This window comes from Gopherus evgoodei, chromosome 2, assembly GCF_007399415.2.
Source record: "Gopherus evgoodei ecotype Sinaloan lineage chromosome 2, rGopEvg1_v1.p, whole genome shotgun sequence".
NCBI classification, from domain to species: domain Eukaryota; kingdom Metazoa; phylum Chordata; order Testudines; family Testudinidae; genus Gopherus; species Gopherus evgoodei.
The window spans coordinates 275,698,465-275,713,431 of NC_044323.1; the positions used below are offsets into that span (position 1 = coordinate 275,698,465).

The 14,967-nt window shown below is 41.3% G+C and overlaps 1 protein-coding gene across 1 annotated transcript in view; it reads left to right on the forward strand.

Moving 5' to 3' along the window:
• The first annotated feature begins 881 nt into the window (after positions 1-881).
• The window catches only part of FER1L6 (fer-1 like family member 6), a 119,787-nt gene continuing 105,701 nt past the window's right edge, over positions 882-14,967 (forward strand). The window contains exon 1 of the mRNA XM_030553793.1: positions 882-940. Within this exon, the coding sequence (XP_030409653.1) occupies positions 906-940 (35 nt within the window). The 5' untranslated portion in view covers positions 882-905. The remainder of the gene's footprint in view (positions 941-14,967) is intronic.

The following is a 14,967-nucleotide window of genomic DNA, read 5'->3' on the forward strand; positions in this document are numbered from 1 at the left end:
CAGGAAATTACAGAATGAAAATAGAGAGAGTTAGGACACTCATGGGAAAAAGACACGAGCAACATGACAAGAAAGGCTTTGGATTGGAATCCCCAGGGAGAGAGGTGAAGAAGTAGACCAAGGACTACATGGAAATGCACAATCAAAGCAGAACTCAAAGCTATCAAAATGACATGGGAAGAAGCCAAGACTGCAGCAAGAAATCATCAAAGATGGAAGGTGGTAGTGAAGACCGTATGTTCTGTATGGAATAAAAAGGCATAACCCAAGTCAAGGTAAGACACCTTAAAGGGGCCTCATTTTCAGAGGGCAGGTCCTCAGCCAGGGCTGGATTTACACCTTACACACCCGTAGGCACAGCATCTTCAGTGCTCCTCTACTTACAGCTGACCTCTGTGTTGCGCACAGTTTCAGAGAGGTAAGGCGCTCCTAGAATGCTTGTGCCCCTAGACACATGCCTACTCTGCCTAATTGGAAATCCAGCCCTGTACTCAGCACTTCCTGAAATTTAGGCCCTTTTAAGGAGTCTCAAAGTGGGCACCCAAAACCACTAGTCACTTTTGTAAATCTTGGCTATAATAGGATGGGCAATTTTTACTATCCTTTTGGCTCAGAAATGTTATTAGAAAACATTACGTGGCGGGCTTTTTCTTTCTTTCTTTCTTTCTTTCTTTCTTTCTTTCTTTCCAGTAGTATTTGGTAAACAAAGATTTCAGTAGACTAAAGGAGAGTTAATGTTTACACAGTCACAGAATTTTTAGCCCTGGTGCAGTGTTTACCAATCTGACTAACCTGTCACTGCATTTTATACATGCAAGTAGATGAAACATAAATAAAGATATGAGGTGGGGAGTATGTTCAGAATGTAACAGGCAATCACTGCAAGAAAAACATTTTCTAGCAGGATGGAGCCCTCAGAAAGTACTCCACAGTCCCACAGGTATGTCTAAAAGCCTCAAGGATTTCTTCCAAGGCTTGATTTTTATTCAGCTAGTTAAATCTTATGAAATTTTCTTGAAGGAAAGGAAACCTAGCAAACCCTTTAATGATGTTTAATTGGCTATGTGCAATTAGTAAGGTTGAAAATTAACACCAAGTAGTAGTAATTGCCATTGCTATTTTATATGTTCATGTTCCCCAGTTCTTTGTACTTTATCCAGTCCTTTACACCTGTGCAAAGTCAGTGTACAATTTTTTGAGGTTGAGATGGTGAAGGCTTACACCCACATCAGATGTAAATGACTACATAAGGTGCAAGGAAGTGGAGACACGGGCCCTGCGTGTATAATCTGTCTCTCTCTGAATTTGTGTGTACATGTCTGTATATAATGTACCAGAGCCTCAGCTCCTGTAAATTGATATAGCTGCATTCCATGGAGTAAAACCGCTCTATCCCAGTTGAGGATCTGGCCTGTTTTATAATATACCTTGTAACATAATATATTACAAATATTGCGTTCCTGTAAAAGTTGCTGCCTTCCTACAGGACAGGAAGAATTTTAGAGAAACAGGATTGTGGATAGAGGGGTAAATCTTGTCTCTTTGTCTGTGGCGTCAGAGAGCCATAACTTGCAATAAGATTTGTGAGGTCCACTGTGTAGAGGGTCAGTGTGAAGGGGTTCGTGGTTGGGGATTACACAGATCTACTGGCCACATGCCTGTACATTTGGGAAAGTGCTAATGTTATTCAGTGGCCTGACCCCTAAGTCTCAGCCAAGCCTGGATATTCTGGCTTGGCAGCAGGCAGGGGGAAGAATTCCTCCATCATATAGCACAGATAACTCTGAGGTCTTTTCAGTGTTGTCATATTTTTAGATTTTAAATCATCTGTGATATAGTTTGACACTCTTTCAAAGCATGTAGATTAGCCAGCGTGTGTTTTTAAGGTTGTCAAAGGAAGCAAATAATGATCCATTTAGCAAGGTTGCTTTGAATAAACCTACAGTTCAACTGTCAAATCTGATGTCAGTTATTAAAAATATGTAAATGTTTAGACAAATAGCACTGATGAAATCAGATGATCACAGTGGCTGACCTGTAAGACATCACTGATGGTATTATATTGATGATTAAATATTAGAGGTTCAAATGCAATATATGGGAATATATCACTGTGTATCTAATAAAAATTAGTTCCAATACTGGTGCATGCACATGTACAGCGGTTAATTTTAAACAATAGGCCGTCAAATAGGATCACGTATCCAAGGCATTAATCCAGCTACAAGAGGTGCAGGCAAACTTTGGAGATTGGAAGACCTCCATTCAGAAGTGGTCTTGGCACCTGGCCAAAATGATCTTCAGTGAGTCCCTTTGATATGTATCTGGTTGAGTTTGCATGGGACATCATATGGGTTTGGTGTGTTGTGTTGTGAATAAGCTCAATCTTTAATATGACAAATCCTTTGACCCTTCAAAACGCAAAAATGGTGTAGAATTAGGAGAGATGAAAATGGGCAAAGGAAGATGGCTGGATCTGTTAGACTGTGCAATAATGTGCAGGAGGTCAAACTAAATGATCATGATGGTCCCGTTTGAGCTTTAAAGTCTGTGAGTCTATGAGATTCCAAAGAAAATCCCACTATTGAATCATAGTAGGACAAAACGTTTTAAAATATACTCTATGGGCTAACAAGTAATGTCTCTCTCTAATCTCTATGATTCTATGAAAAAGAAGCATGAAATTAACTCTTCATTAAACCCTCTATTAAGATGCATCCTGAATTCCATTTGGCAGAATAGAATGGATGAATTTGATACAGTGAATTTCTTTCCTGGGACTTCCTCTAGTGGTATGAATGGAATTCTAGTTTGTTGAAAATTGTTACTGAATTAACAAATAATGTTTACATTATAATTTCTAGTTGATTACTTTTTATATTAAAGTTCCTTCTTACTATAATAACTAAGTTTTACTCTTAGAAATGATCCATTTAAATTAGGGAGATAATTTACTTTCCCCTGTAATTTTGCTCCTGTTGAGAGCACTATATATTGGGAAATGATTAAGGAAGCTAGGAGCCTTCCTTTAAAAAAATATTTTTTAGGAAATATGTATTGATGCGAGAATTACATTCCCTTCATTTGCATTTGTTCAGCACAGACAGATTAATGACTGTTCCCGTAATAAAATGTTGTTGGATTTATTGGAAAATTCCATGGACAGTTAAGTTTTGATTGAAAGAATCAGAATTTAAAACAGCCAAAAAAACCTATGCACAAAACCAGACTCACCTACTGAAATCCACATACATGTGTGTGAATCAAGTGAATTTTTCTTTCTTTTTTTACATTTTTTTTCCAGGTAAATCTAGTGGAGGTCATTGGGAGCGTAGCAGTTTGGGCTGGTTAATATATGAGCTTCACCAAAACTTTTGGTCATTTCATAAACTTTTTTTTTTTAATGGTTCAAAAATGTTGTTTAAGGGCCACTTCACCAATAGCTACTTCTGATAAGAAAGGACCTTGTGGGAGTAGCCAAACAGTCCTGCGTAATCCCTCAGAATTAGGCATAAGTAGGATTTAAGTAGTGCATATACCTAATGCCGACTATGCTCAAGAGTGAAGTCCACCCAAGTTGCCCAGCTGGTGGAAAGCACATGCACCAGAGAGTTTTAGGGAGGGCAGAAACGATCTTGTCCACCTGGTATTCTTGTGCATTACATTCTGCGTAAATCCTGAATGAATTAGCAAAGACATAAAGAAAATTCATCAGTTTATATCGTCATGGCAAATGTATGGGACTGCTATAGGATCTGTATTAGGTATGGGCTTCACAGAGCCCACACACAGCCTCGAGCTTCTCGAGTTCTTTTGTTCTTCATTCTCCACAGGGTCAATTATAGTGGCAGTAATAGTAGAACATATAGTACAATGCGCTCATGAAGCCTCCAAGCCACCTACTGGATAGACGATACATCCTTACAGAGTCAAATTTCAGGAGATTTCAGGAAAATAAACCTAAATCAGCCCTTTTGAAATATGTCAGTGATGTATAAATACACCAAAATGTCTGTGTTCCCATCATGGCAAGATTATCTCAGTTGACACTAGACTGGACACACATGTACCCCATTGGCTGTTCAGGGCATGCTTGACTGCATCCTATTTGTTGGTCAGCTTACTTTATCACAACAAGTTATGTTAAATAATAAAGTGTGATCAAGATTAAGCTGTTCTCAAGGGTGGCCAAGATCTGCTTGGAGCAGAGTCTGAGGGTGTGGGGAAAGATGGCTTTTCTGGGACTAGCCAGGTCAGTCCCTGGCACTGGTAAGAGAAGTCTCAGAGCTGCCCTAATTTGTGCCAAACTGTGGGCTGGTCTACACTAGGGGAGGGGATCGATCTAAGATACGCAACTTCAGCTATGTGAATAACGTAGCTGAAGTTGAAGTATCTTAGATCGAATTACCTACAGTCCTCACGGCGCAGGATTGACGTCCGTGGCTCCCTCTGTTGACTCCGCTACCGCCACTCACTCCGGTGGAGTTCCAGAGTCGACAGGAGCGTGTTCAGGGATCGATATATCGCGTCTAGATGAGATGCGATATAGCGATCCCCTAGAAATTGATTGCTACCCACCGATACGGCAGGTAGTGAAGACGTAGCCTGCCTGTGGGTCTCATAGAACTGTTCCAGCAGTCATAAACAGCTGCAGCACAGCAGTACTCTAGCCATGCCCCCTACATGCTACCTAAACTGGAGATTGACAAAGTGATGGGGAGATGGCAGTCTCTGTGCTGGCCTTATGCTAGTGAGGTTCTTCTCTATGCCAACGGATTTCCTCAGTGGCCAGAACCACTGCATGTGCAGACCTTTTGTTCTAGTAGAGCCAACACACTGGAACTGTAGGTCATTGATGAATTGCGCTGTTCTTCTTCAGCTTCCAAGCTGCAGACCTCTGTTTTCCGAAACCATTGTAGAGGATTCCATTTTTCATTTGCTGCAGATGGATCAAATGTCTTCTGTATCCCAGCCATATTTGTGAATTGCAGGTCTGTTCATGTGAGCTGCAATGGCAGAATGATACCCTAGATGTGTGTTGAAGTGAAGTCTACATGCCTGAAGCAAGAAGCTACTGTCCTTGCATATTAATTTGTCTAAGGCATAAACTTATAAAGAATTTGATGAGAAGGGGAAATTAAGGTTTAACAAGGAAAAACTCCAAGTAATTTCAATTTTGAGTAAGGCTCACTCTTTTGCTCACCTCTTAACAAGATTGAAACAAATTTTTCCAGCTGTCTTCTAACTTGAAACGCAAATTGTAATTATCCGGTTTCTGAGAGAATATCATACAGTGCCAGATGTAATCAGAAAGCGTCTGTGAAAGATAAGGCTTACATGAAAAAGAAAAGGCATAATAAATCATTTTGGAAGATAATGTGAAGCTAGCATGGAAAAAGCTAACGGGGGAAGCGGTGCAATATACAGTTTGTGTGTACATTTCAAGGAAAGGGAGTAGTGAAACCTTCTAATCTGGAGGACTGGTTGATTTAGGGCTTTGGTAATGGCATCTGGAACCTCCCTTTTCTAGGTCACTGGCCCAAATCCAAGGAGGGTAATGATCAGAAATTGTTACTCATCTGTTGGAGTGTTTGGTGTCCCATTATTATTGCATTTATTATTTTTGTTGAGGTAGTACTTATGAGCCCCAGCAGTTATGGACTGGGACCCCATTATGCTAAGCCCTGTACAAACAAAGAACAAAAATAGTCCCTGCTCCAAAGAGATTACAGTCTAAGTAAGTATCTCATGTTAAATGAGTTGATGGTCTCCATCTATCTTGTAATGGGCAGGTGTTTCTAGATCAGTGGGGATTTCTGGTATTTACCTGATTTAAACAAAACATGTCAAGTAATTGTGAACCCTCAAGTTGTTCACACAAGTAGCCTATGGGAACACATGGTACAGTAGAAACTCAGAGTTACGAACACCAACGTTACGAACTGACCAGTCAACCACACACCTCATTTGGAACCAGAAGCATGCAATCAGGCAGCAACAGAGACCAAAACAAACAAACAAAAAAGGCAAATACAGTACAGTACTGTGTTAAATGTAAACTACTAAAAAAATAAAGGGAAGTTTAAAGAAAAAAGATTTGACAAAGGAAAGAAATTGTTTCTGTGCTTGTTCCATTTAAATTAAGGTGGCTAAAAGCAGCATTTTCTTCTGCATAGAACATTTTCAAAGTTGTATTAAGTCAATGTTTGGTTGTAAATCTTTGAAAGAACGACCATAACTTTTTGTTCAGAGTTATGAACAATGTTCATTCCCCAGGTGTCTGTAACTCTGAGGTTCTAGTGTATATTATTGCCATTGTCCTTCCTTTCCCTCACCCCTCCTTTTATTTTGTTACTCTCACTTGTTTTATCTTGCCTTAAACAAGCTTGTAAGAACCACATCTTCCTCAGTATTTGTACAGCGCTTACCACAAAGGGGTCAAAATCCTGAGTTATTGATGCGCTACCACAATACAAATAATAAATAATATGATAAAATCACCATCCTAGGGGGCACGCAGTGAGTGTCATGCTTTGCTGACAAGCTCAGCAGAGGCCAAGGACTGGGAAGGCCTGGAGAATGAACTAATTACCTTTTCATCCCAGGTGGTGATCCCTCCAGGTTCCTTGTAGTTTCCCAATACAGTGTGCCTTATTTGCCACCAAAAGATCCTATGAACTTGCTGCTTTACTTTTCATTACTGCTTATTAAGTATTTTTTCATGGCCATGTACTGTCTCCACAGGTGTGATCAATTATAACAAGGCATGAGCAATAAATGCTTTAGTCATCATTGTGAGATAGTTATTTCCTGGACAGGAGATGATATTGGTACAGCTCTTCTGCCCTGGTCAGAAAGGTCTGATAATTTGCAATGCCATCCTAACAATGGGCACGACTGTACATGTGCCAGCTATGAGTGCACCAGTTCGGAAATGTGCTAGCAGCTCTGTCTTCTTAGTCGGTTCTTCAGGGGATGTGTCATCCCTGGCTGAGCTCTGGGAAGGTATTAAGTATCTGAAAGTAAGCATCTCTGATCGTCACCATCTAGAAAGGCTTGTCAATGCTCTTTGATGAAGAATATTAATATGTAAAGAGGAAGGTGCCTCCAGTGAAGACTATCTCCAGAATGTCCATTCAGCACCCTGGCTGGTTACAAGCGGAATAGATCAGTAGTAGAAGGAAAATAGGTCCCTTCATTATGTTTAGTGATTAACAAGTCCCTGAAGTGTCAGATAATCTCACTTTTCAATCACTTCTCTGTCTTTGCCTCTTTTCCATTTTGGTCTTCTCTCCCCAGAGCAAGTGGTTTGTTTAAAAGAACAGAAATGGTGTTATTTTTTGTTCTGGTGTTCTTTCACCAGAACAGGAGAGATTGTTGGGAAATTGGAGATTTTGCTTGGATATTGGTGACGATCATATAAGGACCACTGAAATTTTAAGCCGTTCTTATCTGAACAGATTGTCGCCTTTTTTTAGTTTCCTTAAAAAAAAAAAATCTTCCTAAGAGGTGGCAAACACACCCACATGCCCTGTGTTGGTGGCAGCAGATGGGAGTGAATAACTGATGGGACAAAACATAATGTTATGAAACTTTGTGTAAGAGGAGACAAACTTCTGAGTGGTCACACGGAACAAGTCAATAACATTTTTTCTTACATACTGTTTATAAATCTGATCTCTCCCTCCCTCCCCCCCCCAGTGTTGCTTTTGCCACATCTACCTTCCTTGGGATCTGAGAAAACCTGTAAAAAGATTAAAGGTCATGACTAGGGCCCTACCAAATTCATGGTCCATTTTGGTCAATTTCACAGTCATAAGATTTTAAAAATCACAAATTTCATTTCAGCTATTTAAATCTGAAATTTCAAGGTGTTGTAATTGTAGGGATCCTGACCCAAAAAGGAGTCGTGGGGAGCATTGCAAGGTTATTGTTTGGGGGTGGGGGAGGTTGTGGAACTGCTACTCTTACTTCTGTACTGCTCCTAGCTATGGCACTTCCTTCAGAGTTGGATAGCTGGAGAGCAGCAGCTGCAGTCGGGGAGCACAGCTCTGAAGGCAGAGCCACCGCCAGCAGCATCACAGAAGTATGGAAGACCTGGTATGGTATTGCCACCCTTACTCCTGTACTGCTGCTGGCAGGGTGCTGCTTTCAGAGCAGGGCACCTGGTCACCAGTCACTGCTCTGTGGCCACACAGCTCTGAAGGCAGTGCAGAAGTAAAGGTAGCAATACCACAGACCCCTATAAAATAACTTTGCAACCCCCCCCGCAACTCCCTTTGGGTCAGAACCCTCAATTTGAGGAATGCTGGTCTTCTCCATGAAATCTGTACATTATATGGTTAAAGCACACAAAAGACCAGATTTCATGGTGGGAGACCAGATTTCACAGTCTGTTACACGTTTTTTCTGGCTTTGAATTTAGTAAGGTCTTAGTCATGAGCATAAACTGAACTGCAGAAACTTTTAATTGCTCTAGACGTCTGCAGCTGGCATATCTAAGTCCAGTGGTCTTGCCCAAACAACTAACTCTCAAATCATTAAAATAGCTGCTACCAAATTAGGCTATTACAATCTACTCAGGAGTAACTGAGACAGCTTTGGAATGATTTTTACTGAGATACATCATCATCTCTCCCAGTTGTTGAAGTGTACCTTTTTCTTGCTGTATTTCATTATTAAAAAAGGCATTAGATATTTTGGCTCAGGACTGACTATGTTCACATAGTATATGGCTGACACAGGTGATTTCCCTAAACCTAATTTGAATCCCTTTCCCCCAGACATGCTCTAACACTTTCAGTCTGCTTTGTGCCATTCTTTCCCCATATTAGCAAGTTATATAGAGCTACTTTAATGCCCTCTGAGTTAATGAATATCTGAGAGAGATTTTATGTATGAAGAAGGTTGGTAAACGATTTTTTTTCTGTATGAAAAATGTGGACAAAAATGAAACATTTCAGTGTTCTTGCCATTTCAGTTTGATCAAATGCTTGCAAATGTACATTGCTTGCTTCCTCAGTTGTGTATCTCAGTTGCTTGTGGTAGATTTAAAATCAAGGGGTGAAATCCTGTCCCCACTGAAGTCAAATTTTAACTTCAGTGGAGCCAGAAGTTTCACCACTGATCTTTATTATTGTTCTTTCTGTTTTACTGGTTATGTCTACTTCAGTTCTATCATTAATCTGTCTGAGAACTGTGAAAAAAAATTGCAAAGGGTTGCTTTATTTCTTAACTGAGTTTTACAGTGGCTGTCTGGTTTGTTCATCATCTGATTTCTCCTGGCACTATAGTTTTGTTGATACTGTTCAAATTTTAGCATTTAATTAGTTTTCATTAGGTCCACATGGAAGGAATCATACATTTTTAGTGCATTATGCCTGTAAGATGCAGCACTGCTGAGATTCCTGTTGGGTCTGGTTATTGGACTGAATCCACTGTCTCAGTGATAAATACATTTCAGACTGAGCAGATAGTCTTTTCAGTTTTCAGTAACATTGCCTTCCTAATTAGGCAAACTTGGAGGCTCCAGAAAATTCATTTTCGCTTTTTTAAGCAACTATCACTTCCACTTACCTCTTAGACATCTGTGTCTTTTCCCTAGTTGATTCAGACTGTACTTTTTGTGAGAAAAATATTTTTGTTCCTAAAGCAGTTTGCAGACTTAGGGCTTGTCCACACTTACTGAGGGATTGACGAGCTGTGATCAATGCATCGGCGGTCGATTTAGCGGGTCTTCACTAGACCCGCTAAATCAACTGCAGATCGCTCTCCCGTCACCTCCTGTACTCCACTGGATTGCGAAGAGTAGGACGAGTCAACGGGAGAGTGTCTCCCATCAACATCGTGTAGTGTGGACCCTGTGGAAGTAGTTCTAATCTATGCTGATTTGAGTTAGGCTATTAACAAATTTCCCCTGTAGTGTAGACAAGGGCTAAGTTCCTGCAAAGGGAGTAAAAGAAGACATACTCATTTTCTACTGTATTTGTTTTACATACAATGAAAGACCTGACCAGCATTGTCATTGTTCAAGATGGCTTAAGTTAACACCATCTGAATTATTTTCAAGCCTCATTACTGACCACTAAGTTCTTAGGAGTTCAGATTTTTGCCTTGGAATGTGTGATATCCCTTTTTTCTTGGGGGAAAACTGCATTATGAGACGCATGCACACAGAGAGCTGGTCTTGAATTGACATTTTAATAATAATTTAGTAATAATTAGTATCTTTCCTAGACCTGAAGAAGAGCTCTGTGTGGCTGAAGAGCTTGTCTCTCTCACCAATAGAAGTTGCTCCAGTAACACACATTTCCTCGCCTTGTCTCTCTGATGTTCTGGGACCGATACAGCTACAACTACACTGCATACATTATTAGCAACAAGCAGTACATAAGAGCCTCCTCCTGGATCAATCTATTTATCCATCTCTCTCTCCTTTCCTCCCTCCAGAGCTGCCCAAAGGGGAAGGGGGGCAAGTGGGGCAATTTACTCTAGGCCCCAGGCCCTGCAGGGGCCCCCATGAGAATATAGTATTTTATAATATTGCAACATTTTTATGGAAGGGGCCCCCAAAATTGCTTTGCCCCAGGCCCCCTGAATCCTCTGGGCAGCCCTGCCTCCCTCCCACTGGGAGGAGTTTTATTACTCATTCCATATATTATAATAGAATGCATCAGTTTATGCCAAGTGTCAGGTGTTTTCAAATTACCTCTCTAACTAATCCTGAAAGGTCTTCACTCCCTCCAACACCACGCACCCCATTTCAGATCAACTAGGCTGAACACTGTGCTATATTCTGAGTGTACGCAGTATATTTTTTTCAGGAACGAAGTGTAAAGATTTTCTGCAAAGTGCAGCTTGGGATCAGTCTGTTTGGCCAGCTGTTTCTAGCTTCCACCTTGGTTTTGAAGAGAGGAATTTTTGTTTCAATGGGAAAACCACTGAACAGATTCCTCATCCCACCACCCTTCTCTCTACAGTGATGCACTCCTGGGACACAATATTTAGCATATGCTAAGGAGGAAAATGTTTGCAGGTACCACTTGCTAAAAACATCGCTGATATTCCTCCCCAGCCCTAATCTCGTTTCTTGAAACAGAGATCACTCTCACACCCGAGCTAATACAATTTCCAGCAATTTCACTCGGCAATATTTTCTAAAGAATTTAACTAGTTTTTATGTAACAGACATCAGTGTGTGATTGGCATAGCCACAGATTCTGAGGTCACAAGGGGCCACTATGATCATCTGGTCTGACACGTGTTTCCTGCTAGGTCAGTTCTCCACTGTGGCTAATTTGTTTTCTTGACCTCTCCCCTGCACTGGGAAATAGTTTTCCTTTGAACTGATCACATAGATGAAACTTTTGGCTGTGAAACTCCATCCAGTTGTGGGTCTGCACTAAGGTGCTCCATTGTCTTCCAACTGGCTGTGTCCCCAGTCTGGCTGCTCACCCCTTCTTCTGGGTTGGTGAAATGTCAGTGAACGTGTGTACCTCCATACTCACACTTTCAGCCTCTACACACCCCTGAGTTTTCAGTTTAGGATCCATTTAAGGCTCTTAGTTTCTCTGTAGGTTACTAGTAAAGGATATATCTGAGTGACTATTTGTAGTGTGAGACTAGTGGTTAATGTTAGAGTAGTGTCTTTATTGTTTTCATTCTGAAGGAGTTTAAGGGTCACAAGTCAGGAGGTGAAGGCGCTGGTGGCCATACAACATTTGGACCATGAGTCCATGCATCCTTACTCCATCCATTCACAGTTTGGCACCAGTGATGTTACACTGTAATGGGTTCCAAAGATGCTGCAGCTGTCTCTTCTGTAGGGTGAACACAAAATTTCCTTGGAAACTGTTTTTTGATAGATTTTTTTTTTCAAAAAGCATCTGTTCAAACCTTGAATGATGATGCATGATGTGAAGGTTGATACAATTGTTCATATTAGAATTTTAAAAATCTTTTTCCTTTAAAAAATCTAGGAAATTACATACAAAAACTATGTTAAAAGAATATTATTGGGGTTGCCAAGTCAAGCACTTAAAAGTTAGGAAACACCAGACATACAGTTACCCGTGCAACATTAATTTGGCACCTTTGTGCATGCACATTATAAAATTTAACAACTTAATCACATTTTCTTTTGCACAAGACATTTGCCTCACTTATTGCAAAGTTAGACACTCAGGGGGCTGAATAAAAATTGCACAGACATCTATAAATCTGGCACTTCTTAACTTTCAAGTGCTTGACTTTGCAACCTAAATAACATTTTTTAAAACATATTTTTGTATGTAATTATCTGTATACTTCTGGAATTCAGATAGAGGATTGGAGAAAATGGGCCATCCTTAACCACTGCCCTTGGAACAGAAGTGTGGCATAGGTATCAAGTTAGTAACATGGGAGTGATTATGCAGATGAGCTGACATCATGCTTTTGAGCATGTTTATACATTCCTAGATATATAGTATGGGAGTACTATATGAATGCCCATCACAAGGCTTGGAGCACGGCCACTGTGAATGAGATTTTTCCAGAAGCCTGTACAGACTTAGACTGAGCTGAGTGCTTCTACAGTTAATAAAATGTTCTGGACCTTTTTTCCTGACAAGACTGGTTCCTGAATACTTATTATATGTGATAGGGACGCCAATGCTGCACTGGGACAGAGAAGTCTTGGAGTCAGCATCTAGCTATGATCAGCATTTAAAAAAATAAGCTCAGGAAGAGATAGGATTTTGATGCAGGCCATCATAAACTCACAGAGCCATGCAAAACTCTGTTTATATGCCTTTGACACCTATTTTATCTCTTCGGCAGATATTCAGAAAGTTGTGCATGCAATTATGAATTTGTACATGTACTCACTGCAACTGCATATATAATTGCTACAGTTGTGTCCACAAGTTAGGTTTGCAAAGTTTGTGCATTTTTGCATATTCAGTCACATGCACACTTTTCTGAAATTCTGGTCCATGTAGTACACACCACTCCCTTAGATGGACAACTTTGATTAGAAGAGGACTAAATGAGGCAATTGACAATGAACTAGTGATAGATGCTTTGTTCCAGGAAAATCTGTGTCCTACTGCAGTAGAAAAATGGTTAGAGGTTGTCAGAGCAGCTCAGGATGAAAACATCTCCAAAGTTTGTAATGTTTGGACCTATTTTTCATGGCTCATTATAGAGATAAGACCTAGCAAGCTGAAACATTTGACTGGACTACACCAGGATTACTTAGATTGTAAATTGTTTGGGGCACTGTGGGGGGTTTGCCTGTGTGCCCCAGGCCAGCACTACTGCCTAATGGTGATACTCCAGGGCATAACACCTAATGGCAAGAGTCCAAGGGTCAATTTCCCTGGCAGTTATAGTTTGGGATAACATGGCCCAATCACAAGAGTTAAAAGGCTGCTTTGCCTAGTAGCAATAGCTCATGGTACTGTCGCCCACCGGCAAGAGTCCAACAGCCACTTTGCCTAGCAGCTGTAGTTCCAGGGTAGTGTCGCCCACTGATGAGGTGCAGGAACCCACGCCAATCCTACTCCACTGGGTTCCAACCCTTGGCCCTTCAAAACAGTAGCCCTTGGACAGGGTTCAGGGACTGATATCCCTAAGCATATGTAATGCCGTTGTTGGCTGGGATCAAACCTGGGACTTCTGGAGCTTAATGCATGAGCCAAAAGACATGTCTTTTAGCCAAGGCTGTAGCAAGCTTATCAATCTCTAGCTGTTGTAGCTGCAACTAGAGGGGGACAGAGTGCCACACCAAGCAGGCATGGTTTACACAGGGTTACTCCTTGGGTCACTTCCTACCCTTGTTCCAGTCCCTCCGATGTCGTCCCAGCTGGACTTAGGATGCCTCCTGCATTCCCCTCTGATCCATCTCTGGAGTCTCTTCCACTGGCAACAGCAAGTCATCGCCCTCAGCTCCTGCAGTCAATGGATTTCTAGCTGCTCAGTGATAGGGCTCGGTCCTTATTTATTTATTTGGTATATGCAGGGCTTGGTCCAGGCAACGTTGAGTCCTGGAGGCTTCCCGGCAGGAGGCTCCTGCACTCAGTTGGTCCCTCCTTGGTCAGCCCATACTGAGCTGAGTTGCTTCCTGGTAATTGCTCCCTCCATCGGTAACATGCCCAGCTGAGGTACGGGGATGTGGCCTCTTGGGCCCAGAGCAGTTCTTTAAACCTCCCCTCACCAGTGTGGGGCTGGTACTCCCTGTCAAAGGCAAGGACTGTCACTGTTCTGTGTCTGTACAGCATCAAGCACAATGGTCCAGGCTGGAGCTCCTAGGAGCTACTGCAATACAAATAATAATAAATGGGACAGAGTATTGGGGAGTCATGTAGCCAGAAATGGGTGGGTGGATGGTTTACGTTTCCCCTCACCCTTGTTGAACCTTGCTAGGGGAGGAAATGCTGTAATATTCTTTCAGCAGAAAGTGTTTTCTATGACATTTGAGGAGCTTTTGGCTTTCTCTTCCATGTTTAAAACCAGTTTGACACACATTTTAAAGGGCTGTGGTGCCATGAAAATGGAAACACAAAAGTAAAAAGGGAAATAGAACAGAGCTCTGAAAGCACAACCTGGATCTGTTTCAGAGCTGGGAGAATGGGGTTTAGCACTTTTGCTTTAACTGTTTCAACCCAGGGACCTAAAACTGCTCTTGCTGAGGTCGGTGGGAGTTTTGCCATTGACTTAATCAGAAGCAGAATTGAGCCCTGAGTCCCTTCCATGCAGAATGCCTTTTTTGTATTGCATTTCATGTTACTGAAGCAAGAGATCTGGCAGCAGCGCAGCCAACAAGATGGTGGTTGAAGTATGCCTAAACAAACATTGTATGTTTATTTTAATTCACTGAAAAGCTGCTTTTGACTTGGAACCTGTAAACTTAATCTGCCGAGATGCTTTTAAACTAGCAAATACGGCTTTGGTCTCATCATGCTCAGTAATTATGTCATGTGGGAA